This window comes from Rhinolophus hipposideros (genome assembly GCF_964194185.1).
Source record: "Rhinolophus hipposideros genome assembly, chromosome: X".
Classification (NCBI taxonomy): Eukaryota; Metazoa; Chordata; class Mammalia; order Chiroptera; family Rhinolophidae; genus Rhinolophus; species Rhinolophus hipposideros.
Window position 1 is genome coordinate 98,450,343 of NC_138046.1, and position 17,112 is coordinate 98,467,454.

Genomic DNA, 17,112 nt, shown 5'->3' on the forward strand with positions numbered 1-17,112 from the left:
ATAAAGAGTACTATATATTCAGGAGTTTCATGCAAATGAAAATAATTTGCATGATAGAGGGTTTCCTTTAGGTTAATTTGTGTTTAGTCCATATGCCATCTCAGAATTTTACAAAATGCTGCAGGCAGCACTGATTTAATTGTCTACAGGTTTTATTTTATGCTACAGATTTTTCCCTTATCCAGAGATATATTAATTCATTTTCTCTACACAAGCAGAGCAAAATATAGACATGCAAACATTATAATCTCTTTCCCAAGAGGAAAAAGAATCATCAAATTCCCCTATTAATTCCCACCCACAATGAGGATAAGGCCAAAAGAACTACACAAAAGTCATCAAATTAATAAATATGCATTAGTCACTGTTTCCTTTTTCTAAAACTGAAGTTAATACTTTTTATATACATCACTAAATTCCAAGGGGTCAACATGCATTCTTTTAAAAAGTACACATATATTTTGAAAGTATTCTTTATCCATATTTTGATGTGGAATATGTTAAGCTTTTCCATCTGTATCACATGACATTTTTATCTAGACACTGAAGAACAATTAAACCAGACTACCAATAGTTTTCAGCACAGTTACGATTTTTAAAAATATTTTATTGGGGAATATTGGGAACAGTGTGTTTCTCCAGGGCTGATCAGCTCCAAGTACTTGTCCTTCAATCTAGTTGTGGAGGGCACAGTTCAGCTTCAAGTCCAGTTGCTGTTTTCAATCTTTAGTTGCAGGAGATGCAGCCCACCATCCCATGCGGGAATTGAACCGGCAACCCTGCTGTTCAGAGCTCGCGCTCTAACCAACTAAGCTATCTGGTCACCCAGCAGTTATGATTTTTGTTATAAATACTTATCATTGGTTTAATGTCTTTCTAGAGCATCTATGGATGCCATTTATATCACTGTACATGAATGTATATTTATTTGAATATTTCTTTGTAAATACTTTTAGGTTCTATATGTGTGTGCATGTGTACGTATATGTGTTGTGTTTCCCTGGCTAAAATCCTGGTTTCTTCTCTTCTGTCCCTATGATTTAGTTCATTTTAAAAATTAAGTTATAGTTTACATTCAATGAAATTCACATTTTTTTTAAATGGTCAGTTCTGAGATTTTTGACAAAAGCACACATTTGTGTAACTACCACAACATCAAGATATAGAACAGATCCATCCCTCCCCAAAATCCCCCATCTTGTGTCCTTTGGTAGTGAACCTCTCCTCCCACATACAGAAAACTTGTCTGGTTTCTGTGTCTATAGTTTTTCCTTTTCCAGAATGTCATATAAATGAAATCACACAGTATGTAGCCTTTTGAGTCTGCCTTCTTTCACTTAACACAATATAGATTCATCCATGCTGTTGCATGGGTTAGTAATTCATTCCTTTCTATTGTGGAGTAGAATTCCCTTATATGGATATAACACAATTTATTTACCCATCCATCAGTTGAATGATATTTGCTTTTTACAGATTTTGGCAATTACAGAAAAGCAGGTATAAACAGCCACATAGAGGTTTTAGTGTGAATATGTGTTTTCATTTCACTTGAATAAATACCATATTTCCCCAAAAATAAGACCTAGCCAGACAACCAGCTCTAATGCATCTTTTGGAGCAAAAATTAACATAAGACCCGGTCTTATTTTACTATAATAAATTTTACTTATATTTACTATATTATAGTAAAATAAGACCGGGTCTTATGTAACATAATATAATATAATATAAGATTGGGTCTTATATTAATTTTTGCTCCAAAAGACACATTAGAGCTGATTGTCCGGCTAGGTCTTGTTTTCGGAGAAACATGGTACCTAGGACTAGGATTGGTGAGTCATATGGTAAATGTGTGTTGAACTCTGTAAGAAACTGCCAAACCATATTCCAATGTAGCTGTCCCATTTTTCACTCCCATCAGCAATATATAAAAGTTCCAGCTTCTCTGCATCCTCATTGTGTTTCAATTATAGACATGCTAATAATTGTGTAGTGATATCTCATTGTGGTTTTAATTTGAAATTCTCTAGTGACTACTAATTTTGAGCTTCTTTTCATATGCTTATTTGTCATATATATATAAATGTGTGTTCAAGTCTTCCACTTGGTTTTCTTTTTTTCTTATTGAGAATTCTTTACATATTCTGTGTATTGTGTGTATTGTTTTTGGATATCCCTGGTCATTCACAGAATGTGAAAAAACTCACGAGATTCAGAAAAGTAAGAAAGCAGGAAAAGTTTTATTGAAAGTCAGGCAGCGAGGGTGCACACGGCAGTGTCCAAAGAAGATGGCTGCCCCAAACTTCAGGTTAGCTTTTCTTATATAGGAAAGTGTAAGTAATTTTCTTACAGCAGAGGATGTGACATACAAACTCAGGACACTTGGCATATAGACCGAGGTCATTTGATTGACATGCACAGATTATATAACCGGTTTCTTTCTTCACAGGCCCTTACCTAGAATGCATACAGAAAAATCCATGGGGGGTGAAGGGCGAGCCATAATGTTTATTTTACTATAATTTTATTGTAATGAGGCTGGAGGTCAGTCTACTGGCAGGTTCCAGCAGTCTGCACAGGCACCAAAACCTGGACAAATTCTGGGGTCTTATATCTTTTTTTCTAGGGGTGTTTCAACAGAAAAATTTATCTCTAGGGGCTGGGCCAAGGCTGTCCCTGGGGAATTAATGCAGGCAGTGCAAAATACTGATCAAATCACCGTCTGCTAGCCACCTCGGGCTCACTTTTTGTTAACTCTTTCTCTGCCTTATTATTCTGGATACAAGTTCTTTATCAGATATGTGATTTGTAAATAATTTCTCCAAAACTGTGCATTGTCTTCTCATCTTCAGAATGGTGCTTTTATAAGAACAAAAGTTCTTAATGTTAATAAAGTCAAATTTATCATTTTCTTTTTTTATGTATCATACTTTGTTTGGTTCAGTGTCTAATAAATTTTTGTTTTACCCAAGGTCTCAAAGATTACCTTCTATGCTTTCTCAAGAAATCTTACAGTTTCATGTTTTACATTTAGGTATATGACCCACACTGAGTTAATTTTTATGTGTTGAGTAAAATGAATTAAGTTTTTGTTTTTATTTTTTGCATAGCGATGTTGAGTTGTTTCATCACCATTTGCTGAAAATAACGTCTTTATTTAATGGCTTTTTCACCTTTGTCAAAAATTAATTGACCATACAGATGTGGGTTTATTTCTGTCCCATTCATCTCTATATAATTTTTTGTTGGTACTATACTGTTCTGATGATGGTAGTTGTATAGTAAGGCTTGAAATCATACAGTGTTTGTCTTCAAACTTTGTTTTTTTTAAACGTGTTTCAGCTATTCTACTTTTTTTGCCATTCCATATTAATTTAACAGTCTGCTTGTTTATTTCTATAAAAAGTCCTTTTCTCCTCCTGATTATAACAAATAATACCAAATGGTTGCCTGCAGAGAGAACTCTGTGGTTTTTGAACTGTGTAAATGTATTACCTATTTAGAAAGTAGGTATGTTCATTTTGAAAGAGTTAAAAAAAAAAAGATAATTGAATCATGTTGGTAAACTAAAGACAAAAATTATCTGCATACACACACATACACACACACACACACACACACACACACACACGAAAAGGTGCCATTAGGAGACAAAAAATTGTGAGGAATTCTTGGAAGACAGGAAAAGCAAAGGCTACCAGACAGGTTAATTTAGAGAACCTGAAAAATTTGCAATAGAAAACCTGATCGCATTCAAAGAAATTTAAGAACAGAGTAAATGAAATTGCAACACTGTGGAGGGTCCTTGGTCAACTGTGAGATTAAAGAGGTATTCTGTGAACAGATCTGTATTACCCTACCCTGCTCTGACCATACCCCACCCATACTTACATAGGGCAATAAGCACCTGTGACATTTGACTCCTTCAATCTCCTCAAACTACACTCTAAAGACAGTGAATGAGCTTCAGATAACTGCAGACCTGAAGAAAAGGGAAACAATAGGATACATGTGCCTAGAAGGGAAAACACTAGTCAGAAAAATACTATTTGTTTTGGAACAGGGAGTGTCCCTAACCTACCTGTAAACTCCATGCCATATACACCCCAAAGGAGAAAGCCACAGAATAATTGACATATTTTGCCCTCCCATTTCCAGCAGAACCTCACAACTCTCGATCAGATCCATGCTAAGTATCTGGTTGATCAAATAAGTCCTTTATCTCTAAATATAAACGAACAAAGTTTTGCCAGATATATGAGGAAAGTACAAGAGAAGCTCATGATTACCAAACAGAACTCTTTCTGGGGCAGGGGAACCCCAAATGCAATACAGGAAACAGAAGAGAACTGTACCAAAAATTCGCATTCATTTTCTCAGAAACTGAAGGGGAGAAAATGGATATACAAAATAAAAGACGTCTTGTACAGAAGGAAAAGATTGGAGGCCAGATAAAAAGTCCTTGCAAAAAAGAAATATAATTGCAAAATTAAAAACTCAGACACCAGGCACTCAGGGCAGATTCTCCCTGCCCCACCCAGACTCTGACAGAACCAGGAGCAGGTCGATGACAGGCGGACCCCTCCGACCCCAGCCCCGCCCGCCGGCACCAACGGATTCCCCCCCGCCCCCACCCCCACACACCACTTATGGGGTAAAAGTTACGTCTGAGGTCGGGTTTCAGAGACAACCGCCAACGGCCAGCCGCCTGTGCCCTAACACCAGAGCACGCCCTTGTCTGGCAGCCCTGGTGGCCTAACTCAGGGACACTCTGAGTCCCCACTGCTGCTGCTTTCACACTGCCTTAGCCTTGGTGTTTGCTGTGCCAGTACCGCCAGTCATGACGACCCCACTGCCCCAGTCTGGGCACCAGAACTACCACCCTGACTGCGTGGACGCTATTAACAACCACATCAACCTAGAGCTCCATGCCTCCTACGCGTACCTGTTCATGGCCTTCTGCTTTGACCGCGACTATGTGGCCTTGAAGCACTTTGCCCAGTTCTTCCTACAACGGTCGAGAGAGGAGACGGAGAACGCGGAGAGGCTGATGCAGCTACAGAACCAGCACGGGGGTCAACTCTGCCTGCGCAACATCAGGAAGCCAGAGCAAGATGAATGGGAGAACGGCCTGAAGGCCATGGAGTGCGCCTTGAACCTGGAGAAGCAAATGAACCAGAGCCTGCTCGACCTGCACCAGCTGGCCACCGAGAAGAAGGACGCCCACCTGTGCGCCTTCCTGAGCAGTTACTGCCTGCAGGGGCAGGTGGAGCTCATCAAAGAGCTGGGGGACCACATCACCAACCTGCGCCAGATGGGAGCCCCGGGATCCGGCCTGGCAGACTACCTCTTTGACCAGCTCATCCTGGGCGACAGCGACAAAAAGAACTGAGTTTGGACTGCCTGCCCCATAGCCACTGGGTGACTTCCCCTGGTCACCATGCCAAGCATGCACATTGCAGTGTTGCCAATGTAAAACATTCACTTAAGTTTTTTCCTTCCAATTTTACCATTTTTCCCAATAAAGTTATTTGGTTCCAAAATAAAGGTCTCTGGTTGATTGGTATGCGCAAAACCCTCATCTTTTAACTTTTAAAACAGTTATTCAGTAGTCTCTACACAGACCCATGCCCCATACACATGCAGCTCGAGATCTGCAAGGATGGAGGGAGAAAGTACTCCGTGGGACCCTGGAAATCACAAAATTAATCTTCCCCTTATAAACAATGCTGCGAGGTGGGTGGTTTGGGGCCCTGGAGAATGTGGGGGGGGCATGTGAATATTAACAGTATAGAACTATGGTCTGAAAATCACGAATCGGATTGATCTGGGGAAAGAGTGAAGGGAATGGGATTTGGAAAGGATTAAAATAAAGAGGGTCTTCAACTTGACCTGAAAACTTAGTTTATTGTAATATGCAAATATTAACATTTCTTGATTCAAGATAGCAAGAAGGGAACATGGGAAGCCATCCTGACAGAGTACCTTTTTAAAAACATCATTGTGGGCAACAGTAATAATGGGAAATGAGCCTTAGGTTGGCTTTCCCTTTGTAAGCCTATTGCCCTTACAAAACATCCAAATACAGTTTTTTTCCCCTTCAGTTGTATCCTTTTTAAAACTAAGGTAATGTGGTACCAGAAAACACAAATTACCTCATTAGAAGGGCTGAAAAATATAAGATCAAGGCTGAAGGTCAAATTTCTGATATTAAATTTTAAGTAGAATAATCACCCTCCCCCTGATCCCCCGTGCCCTGAATGTTAAGTTAGTGACTCACTGCTTTGAACAATATAGGGGTGGGGAGAGTTGAAACTGATAAACCAGTTAGGAGATATTGTAGCTGCTCCAGATGACAGACAGTGGTGGCTTGAACCATGGTGGTAACTGAGGAAATGAAGAGACGTAGACAAATTCCAGATAAATTGGACAGTTGGCAAAATTTGCTTATGGACTAGAGATGAGGATTGGAAATGGGGAAAACAATGTCAGTTCTAGAGTTTGGATTTGAACACCTGGTTTGACGGTAGTGCTGTTTATTAATCTGGGGACATATGCAGGGGGACACAAAGGGTGGGGAAGGCATATCATATAAAATCTGAGATGGCTATTAGTGGTCCAAGTGGAAATGTCATGCAGGTAGCCAGAAAAATGAATCTGGAGCTCATGTGGGATGTCAGGTTTGGAAATATATCTATGGGAGACATGAGCTTTAGATAGCATTTAGGTCATGGGACTAAACAAACTCACCAGAAAGAAAGTGTAGAGAGTATGGTCCAGCCAACTCCAAGCCCAGGACAGCTAACATTAGATGATGGGTCGAGGTGTTGGAACAGCCAGGGGGATGCTGGCCCCACCAGGACCATGACCTCATTTTAGAACATGTCCAGCTGTGTGTGCTTAGAGTTTATCTCCAAATCAGCTTATTTCTAACCTCAATGTGTCCTCTTGTTTCTCCTTGCATGATGTGCAGAGGAGTTAACATATTACCTTGTCTTCATGGCTATGGGTTGAAAGAAATAATTTCCCAATAAAAAGATTTCACAGAGAAATGATAGACTTTTTCTCTGTTTTTTTTCTGCGCCCCCCCCCTAAAATCTCTTCCCCTCTCAGTCCACTTTCTATTTGACCAGATGAAATCTGTACCCATGTAAACCCTAAAATTGTCCATGTCTAGGAAAAAAAAATACTTAAAACACTTTTTTTCTTCATGGCATGTGTAGTTTACAAAGATCAAAGTTAAAAATGTATAGACTGTATCCTATAGTCAAAGACACATTGGGTAGCTTGAGACTCTTTAAAGCTAGCAGATTACTTTGAAGTATTTAGTAAAATATTAACAAGTTTAGCTAAGCCATCATTTCCTTCTACCTTTCCCCATGACTGCATTTTAACACATTCTTAAAAATGAGGATTATGGACTTATTTATAAGGGAGATACAAGATGGCAGAGTAGATACACACTGTGCCTGCTTCCTTCTGTGAACAAATTAAAATTACAACTAAATTATGTAACAATCAACCTGGAGAACTATCTGAAGTATGGATGAACAAAAATTGTATAAGATATAAAGAAGCTATGTTGAGACTGGTAGGAGGGGCAAAGACAGAACTGGCTAACCCCAAACCAATGTGTGGCAGTTGAGAACCAGGAGGGATATCTTGGCTGTGAAAGATCCCCCCCTTGAGGAGCGAGGGACCCCAGCCTCACATTGGCCTCTCCAGCCTAGAATACTGGTGCCAGCAAGAGGAGCCCCACCCAGGCCCCAATATGTGGCTGTGAAAAACAGTGGGGATGCCGACCATCTGGGTGGGATGGAAGGCGGTGGGAAACCCAGGTGTCCTCTTAAAGGTCCCACACACAGACTCTCTTACTCCCAGGTGCTCACCTTAGGCTCCAGTGGAGGGACAGTGACTTGGGGGGTGTTGGAGACATATGGGGGCAGCCTGAGTTGTGTGGCTTCAGAATGAGGGCTAGAAGACAGTCAGCATTTTCCCTGTGAGGGGTCCTTGTCCCATGCAGCTACCAGGCTAGCACCATCTTTTTGGTGTGCAGCCCTCCCCCTACACTTCCAGCCAAATCTGAATCTGATTGGTCTGGTGAGCTCCACAGCTTCACCCTGCTGACTCATGAGGAACCCACCAAACCCAACTCAGGAGGCACTTTCTCCAAGAGCAGCCAGCCCTGTCCAAATTGCACACTCTTTCTTGGAAAACTATCAGAGTCTGACAGAGCCCACAATTAGGTGGCAACTGGCCTTGGTGTTCTCTGAGCCTTTTGCTGAGTAGTTGAGGCTCAGCACTGGCACCAAATCAGAATTTACATTAATCTAGTGACCACAACTCTTCCCACTTTAGTGATTCTCTGAGACTCTGCCTCACCCAACTTGCATACCACATGAGGCTTTATCAGTGGCTGAAACTTAAGGGAGGTGGCAGATGGCAGCAGGCCTCAGGGTGTCCTGGCATTTGGAGAGCTACCCCAGGCCCAGTACTGGTGGCCGATGTTTTGGTTCTCAGTGTGGCCTCTCCCATGCACCTCCAGGGCTAGCACAGGCAGAGAACAACAACTGCAGATCACTTTGTAGCTCTTACCAGGTAGTCCGTGGCTGGTCACAGGCAGTAGGTGACCTGGGTCTGCACCCAAGCCCCTCCTAAAAGGCCCCAGAACCAACATACTTGGAGGTTGTCTTCAGACCACAGTAAAGGACTGCCCAATTAGCCTGACAAGCGGCACACTCAAAGGGTGGTCTCAACAGGCACCAAAGCTTGCTGGGCCAAATCATACACAGTAGGTTAAGCCCCCTGCACAGCAGCCTATAAGTTGTGGATGTGGCAAAACCACACAGCCAACCAGCCTAAGGGTTAATCCCACTCATTAACATGACTATAGCAACCAAGGCTCAACTATAACAGGAGGGCACATATAACTTACACAAGAGACACTCCTGGAGTAACCAGCTCAGGTGACCAGGGAGATTGTGCCACTGGGCCCCACAGGGCACCTGCTACATAAGTCCACCTGGCCAAGATTGGGGGATGTAGCAGATCTACCTAATACACAGAAACAAACAGAGAGGCAGCCAAAATAAGGAAACAAAGAAATACATCCCAAATAAAAGAAGAGAAGAAAATTTCAGAAAAAGAACTAAATTAAATGGAGGCAAGCAATCTACCAGATACAGAGTTCAAAATAATGGTTATAAGGATGCTCAAGGAACTTAGTGAGAACTTCAACAAAGAGATAGCAAGCATAAAAAGGGACATAGAAACCATAAAAAGAATCCGTCAAAAGTGAAGAATCCAATAACAAATGAAGACTGCACTAGAAGGAATCACCAGCAGACTAGATGAAGCAGAGGACTGAACCAGTGATTTGGAAGACAAGGTAGCAGAAAACACCCAATAGTAACAGCAAAAAGAAAAAAATAATCCAAAAAAGTGAGTGTAGTTTAAGAGACCTCTGGGACGACATCACATGTAATAACACTTGCATCATAGGGGTACCAGAAGGAAAAGAGAGAAAGCAAGGGATAGAGAAACTATTTGAAGAAATAATGACTGAAAACTTTCCTAAGCTGGTGAAGGAAATAGATTTACAAACCCAGGAAGTGCAGAGAGTCCCAAACCAGATGAACCCAAACAGGCCCACACCAAGACACCTATAATTAAAATGAGAAAGGTTAAAGACAAAGAGAGAATCCTAAAAGCAGCAAAAGAAAGGCAACTATTATAAGGGTGCTGCTATAAGATTGTCAGTTGATTTCTCAACAGAAATTTTATAGGCCAGAAGGGATTGGCAGGAAATATTCAAAGTAATGAAAAGCAAGGATCTAAAACCAAGATTACTTCTACCCAGCAAAGGTATGATTTAGAATCAAAGGACAGATAAAGAGCTTCCCAGACAAGAAAAAGCTAAAGGAGTTCAACATCACCAAAACAGTATTACAAGGAATGTTAGAAGGAAGTCTTCATGATGAACAAAATTATGAATAATAAAATGAAGATAGCTACATATCTATCAACAATTGCTTTCAATGTAAATGGATTAAATGCTCCACTCAAAAGACATAGGATGGCTGAATGGATAAGAAAACAAGACCCTTACATATGCTGCCTATCAGAGACACACTTCAGACTGAGACACACACTGACAAAGTGTAAAGGGATGGAAAAAGGTATTTCATGAAAATGGAAATTAAAAAGAAAACAAGAAAATCTGGAGTAGCAGTACTTATACCAGCCAAATAGACTTTAAAACAAAGGCTGTGTTACCAGAGGGTAAGGGGGGTGGGGGGAGGGAGATGAGGGTAAGGGGGATCAAATATATGGTGATAGAAGGAGAACTGACTCTGGGTGGTGAACACACAATGGGATTTATAGATGATGTAATACAGAATTGTACACCTGAAATTATGTAATTTCATTAACAATTGTCACCCCAATAAATAAATTAAACAACAAAAAAAAACAACAAGAAAAAAAAACGAAGAAAAAAAACCAAAGGCTGTAACAAGAGACAAAGAAGGACCCAGTAATCCCACTTCAGGGTATTTATCTGAAGAAACCCAAATGCTACTTCCAGGGGATGTGTGCCTCCATATGTTCATTGCAGCATTGTTTACAATGGCCAAGATGTGGAGGCAGCCTGGGTTTCTGTTGGTTGATGGATGGATAAAGAGGAGGTAGTACATATATGCAATGAAATATTGCTTGGCAGGGAAGGGAATGGGTTCTTGCCATCTGAAGTAGCATGGATGGACCTTAAGTGAATTGTGCTGAATGGAGTGTCAGACAGAGAAAGACAGATGAAATGAGATTTCACTTACATATGGGATCTAAAGAACAAAATAAACAAACAATACAGAAACAAACTCATAGATACAGAGAACATTTTGATGGTTGCCTGATGGGATGGGGGTTGGGGAGAAGTGAAAAGGGGGAAGGGAGAAAGAAGTACAAACTGGTTGTTACACAGTAGTCATAAGGATGTAGGGTATTGCATAAGGAATGTAGTCAATAATATTGTAATAACTATGTATGGTGTCAGATGGGTACTAGATTTATTGGGGTGATAGATGGGAAGGGACTGGGGACAGGGTGTAAAATATGAAGAGAGTAAGAAGTACAAACTGATAGTTAAAAAACAGTCATGGGGATGTAAAGTACAGGGAATATAATAAAAAATACGGTAATAACTAGTGCCAGATGAGTATTAGACTAGTTAGGGGATCATTTCTTAAATTATACAAATGTCTAACCACTATGCAAAGGTGAAGGAAAATAAGAGGTCCAAATTTCCAGATATAAAAAAAATAAGTCACGGGGAAGTAATGTATAGCATAGGGAACATAGTCAATAGTATTGTGATTGCTTGGTATGGTGTCAGATGGTTGCTGGACTTATCATGGTGACCACTTATTTAGGTACATAAATATTGAATAACTATGGTGTATACCTGAAACTAATATAATGTATGTTAGCTATATTTTAATAAAAATCTCTTTTTTTAAGATTTTATTGGGGAAGGGGAACAGGACTTTATTGGGGAACAGTGTGTACTTCCAGGACTTTTTTCCAAGTCAAGTTGTTGTCCTTTCAATATTAGTTGTGGAGGGTACCATTCAGCTTCAAGTTGTTGTCCTTTCATTCTTAGTTGTGGAGGGCACAGCTCAGCACCAGGTCCAGTTGCTGTTGCTAGTTGCAGGGGGCACAGCCCACCATCCCTTGCGGGAGTCGAACCGGCAACCCTGTGGTTGAGAGGATATGCTCCAACCAACTGAGCCATCCAGGAGCTCAGAGGCAGCTAAGCTCAAGGTGCTGTGTTCAATCTTAGTTGCAGGGGGTGCTGCCCACCATCCCTTGCGGGACTTGAGGAATTGAACTGGCAACCTTGTGGTTGAGAGCCCACTGGTCCATGTGGGAATTGAACCGGCAGCCTTCAGAGTTAGGAGCATGGAGCTCTAACTGCCTAAGCCACCGGGCTGGCCCAATAAAAATCTTTTAAAAATAAAATAAATTTAGGGAAAAATGAAGATTATGGTCTTTTGAGTTCCATTTCTAGAAAATCTGATCGTCCCTATACCCTTTGTTATCAAACCTGGTCTTCTCAATATATTTCTTTATATGACTGCTTTGAGGACTCCTCTAAGTTTATCTCAGATCTCACATACACAGAGGATGCCAAAGAAATGTATACACATTTTAAGAAAAGAAAAAAATATTAAAATTGTAATACTCAATGTATACCAGTAACAAAAGATGTATACAAGTCACGTTTGACTTCTGCAATTACAAGAGTTACTTGAAGTGGTTACCATCAGTGTCCAGACACTTCTGATTACGGCGAACTACTGCTTGAGGAATGTTGACCAAAGTGTCCACTTGTATACATTTTCTGGCACATTTGCTATGTATACATATATATGTGTGTGTATATATATATATATATATATATATATATATATATATACATATATATGTGTATATGTGTATATATATATACACATATATATGTATACATACACTTCAATACACAGCTCTCTCGTAGATATGAAGAAGCGCAGGCCAATTTGTGACTTGAAAACTGTTAGTTCACTGAAGATCCTTCTTACGTTCCTGTTTTGGAGAGGCAGTTTGCTGTAGTGGTTAACCTCAGATTGCCTGGGTTCACATACCAGCTTAGCCCCTATCTTGGGCGAACCTGGGTAAGTTATTTAATTTCTCTGTGCCTCAGTTTCTTCACATTTAAAATAAGAGTAGTAAATGTCAACTCCTTTGGGTTACTGTGAAATTTAAATGAGTTAATATATGTACAAGTAAATCTCTTAGAACAGTGTCTGGCACAGTGCAAGTACTTTATGTATTAGCCATATCATCTTCATTATATCATCATCACCATTATCATCACTCTCCAGTCACTCTTAAGTTCCTTTGTGTGGTTTATTCATCGGGGGAAAAGATTGCATGTCTGTACGTTGCTATTGGGCGTGTCTCTTGCACTTTAGCCAACCATGTCACCTTGCATATTGAGAAGATAAAAAAGATTTTGTGTAGCTTCTTTGGTTGTCAGGTGCATCCAGGACTCAAGGAAGGAAGGTTTTTGTTTACTTGCCCCAAGTTCTGGCCAGGAAGTGATTTCTACTGTAATAAGTTTCTATGCTAATCTTTCCATTTTGTCTCCATTAGCTTTCCTTTAAAATAGCCCCCTAGAACACGTTTTGCTTATTCTTCCCAAATCCAGGTTGCCTGATCCTTCTCTTTCCATCATGAACTACTTGTTAATTCTCAGAGATGGAAAAGAGCAAAAGGATAAAGTGCTCACTCTGATTCCCACCATATATATGGATGTTTTGACATAAAGAGGTGTCTAACAGGCGAAAGTGGGCAAAAGGGACCATATTAGGGCAACTGATAATATCAACATTAAAATTTATAAAATACCATGAGCTTTAGCACAGAGGTTCTTAAGCTTTTCTGACATTAGAGTCACCTGCGAAACTTTAAAACATCTTGATGTACAGGCCATATCCCAAACCAAATACATCAGAGTGTCTTGGGGCAGGACCTAACCTCCCAGACAATAAAAACCAGTGGGAGCACCTTGCTACTCAGAGTATGGTCTATGGACCAGAAGAATCAGCCTCACTTGAGCACTTGTTAGAAATGCAAATTCTGAAGCCCTACTCCAGACCTACTGAATCATAATCTACATTTTAACGAGTTCCCTGGAGATGAATATGCACACTGACATTTGAGAAATATTGCTTTTACATCCTGGTACTAAAACATGACTACACTGTGGAATCACCTGGGAAGCTGGAAAATAATACTGATGCCTTGATTTACACAGTTCAGTCAGTCACGCCATCATGGCAGTACTAGACGAATTACATTAAAATCATACTCTAACTTCAACAACAATTATTGAATTAATAATTATAGATCACACACACACACACACACACACACTTATCCATTCTGCTGTTTTATCACAAACTGGCTTCTTTTATAGCATGGGTTGTCAAACTATAGCTCACAAGCCAAATCTACATTTTTGCATCTATATTCATAAGGGATATTGGTCTTTAGTTTTCTTGTGATGCCCTTAACTGCTTTTGCAATCATAACACCAGACTCAGAATGTGTTAGAAAATGTTCCCTCTTCTATGTTTCAGAAGATTTTGCAAAGAATAGGTATTAATTCTTCTTTAAATTTTTGATAGACTTACCAGTGAAATCATTTGGGCCTGGGCTTTTGATTGTGGAAAGTTTTAAAATTACTAACGTAATAACTTTATTTATTATAGGTCTATTCAATATTATAGTTCTTCTTGAGTCAGTTTGTATAGTTTGTGTCTAACTAGGAGTTTGTCTATTTCATCTAGGTGGCCTATCTAGTTCTGCTTCATATTATCCCCTTACCATCCTTTTTACTTTCATAAACCAGGTAGTGATGTCCTTGTTACATTCCCAATTTTAATAATTTGAGTTTTCTGTCATTTTTTTCATTGTCAGTCTAGTTAGAAGTTGTCAATTCTGTTGAATTTTAAAAATACTCCCTTTGATTTTTTTCTCTGTTGTTTTTCTGTTGCATATTGCTTTTATTTCTGTTCTAATCTTTAACATCTCCTTACTTATGCTTACTTTGGATTTAGTTGGCTCTATCTTTCTATATTTTTAAAATTTTGGAATGTTAGGTTATTTGACATCTTTTTCTTTTTTAATATCAGCATTTACAGCAATACATTTTTCTTTAATCACTGCATTTGCTGTATCCCATAATTTTTGGTATGTGTCTTTTTCATTCATCTCAAAGAATTTTCTAATTTCCCTTGTGATTTCTTCTTTGACCCATTTAGAAGTGTGTTGCTTAATTTCCATATATTTGCCAACTTCCAAAATTATCCTGTGTTGTTATTGATTTCTAATTTTGCTTGACTTTGGTCAAAAAACATTCTTTGCATGGTTCAATCCTTTTAAATTTATTGAGGCTTGTCCTAGAATATACTGTATCCTGGAGAATATTTCATTAAGTCCTTGAGAAGAAGAGTATTCAGCTATTGTTGGGTAGATTGTTCTACAGATATTTGTTAGGTCTAGTTGGCTTATGGTTTTAGTAAAGTCTTCTACTTCTTTGTTGCTTTTTTCCCTAGTCTACCCATTACCAAAAGTGGGAATTGCGGTCTCCAACTATCATTTCTGACTTATCTATTTCATTCTTCAGTTCTGTTAGTTTTTGTTTCATGCATTTGAGGCTCTTTGGTTATGTGTATGTACATTTATAATGTTATCTCTTCCTGATGAGTTGAATATTTTATCATTATAAAATGTCTCTCTTTGCCTCTAGTAAGAGTTTTTGTCTTAAACTATATATATATATATTTTTTCTTTTTTTTTCTTCCTGAAATTAGTATAGCCACTCCCGCCCTCCTTTGGTCATTGTTTGCATAGTATATCTTCTTTCTTTCTTTTTACTTTCAAACTATTTGGCTCTTATAATATGTATCTTTTGTAGACAGTGTAGAGTTGGATCTTCTTTATTATCCATTGTGACAATATCTATCTTTGGATTGGAGTCCTTAATCTATTTACTTTTAATATTATTATTGATATTAATTTATGTCTGCCATATCGTTATATATTTTCTATTTATCTTGTTTTTTTTTATTTCCTTGTTCTTCCTCTATGCTCTTTGTATGAAATAGATATTCTCTATTGTACTGTTTTAATTCATTTGCTGGTTTTCTTTCTTATGCTTTAAAGTTATTTTTTAATGATTGCTCTAGGGATTACAATATGCACCTTGTCACAATCTACATTTTATGTTAATATTAATTTATTCTAGTAAAACATAGGAACTTCGTCCCATTATAGTTCTAGTTCTTGCATCATTCTTTGTGCTATTATTGTCACATACATCTACATATGTTATAAACTCAACAATACAATGTTTTTATTATGATGATTATGCAATTCTCTTTAAAAACAATTACTAAAAGGGGAAATATTCATACAGTGTTTTATGTTTAACAACTTTTATCTGTGGTCTTTATTTCTTTGTGTATATTATAGTTACTGCCTGGTGTTGTTGCCTTTCAAATAGAATAACTCTTTTAGACTTTCTTAATAAGGCAAGGTTCTTAGCAATGATTTCTGTCAGTCTTCATTCATCTGAGAATGCCTTTATGTTGCCTTCATTTTTAAATAATAGTTTTGCTTAATATAGCATTCTTGGTTGACAAGGTTTTCTTTATCCTTTCAATAATTTGAATCCCACTGCCTTTTGGCCTCCATTGTTTCTGATGAAAAGTCAACTTAGGGTCTTATTGTGGGTTCTCTGCCAGGTTTTGAATCATTTTTTCCTTGCTGTTTTCAATATTTTCTCATTGTCTCTGTCTTTCAGAAATTTAATGTATCTAGGGGTCGATTTCTGTGTTTTTTAAAAGAGGATTTGGTTGATCAGTTTGGATGAGTAATATTTATCATCAAATTTGGGAAATTTTCATCCACTACTTCAAATACTTTTTCTGCCTCTCTCTCTCTCCTCTCATTCTCCGACTCCAATTATGCATATGTTGATGTGCTTGATGGCGTTCTACTGGTCTCTGAGTCTGTGTTCATTTTTCATTCCTCTTTCCTTTTTGTTCTTAAGATTACATAATTTCTAGTGATTTACCTTTGACTTCTTGGATTCTCTCTTTGCCAGCTCAAATCTGCTGTTATGACTCTGGGGAATTTTTTCATTTCAATTATTGTGCTTTTGTACTCCAGAATTTCAAGTTTTTAAAATATTTTCTTTATCGTTATTTTAACTCTCTTTTTGACAAATTAGTATATTCATACTTTCCTTTTAATCTTTAAATCTGATTTCCTTTTCTAAATGTATTTATAAAAGCTGCTTTGACATCTTTATCATCTATGTCTGCTATGTAAACCCCTTCAGGGAGCTTCTATTTACTGCTTTATTTCCTGTGTCAAAAATTATTGTCTCTTTGCATGTTTTAAAATTGTTTCGAAAAGTGAACATTTTAGGTACTGTATTATAGTATCTATAGATTCTGTCTGGATTTCTCCTGTAGAGTCTGTCTCCCTTATGGTGTGTGGGGG

General features: G+C 38.5%; 1 protein-coding gene across 1 annotated transcript; it reads left to right on the forward strand.

Annotated features, from left to right (window-relative positions):
• Positions 1 to 4,843: 4,843 nt before the first annotated feature.
• LOC308495107 (ferritin heavy chain-like) lies at positions 4,844 to 5,395 on the forward strand (the record flags this gene model as incomplete). Its single annotated transcript, XM_081043048.1, has 1 exon — positions 4,844 to 5,395. One exon carries the CDS (start codon positions 4,844 to 4,846, stop codon positions 5,393 to 5,395), a length of 552 nt encoding a protein of 183 aa, XP_080899174.1.
• Positions 5,396 to 17,112: the final 11,717 nt, after the last annotated feature.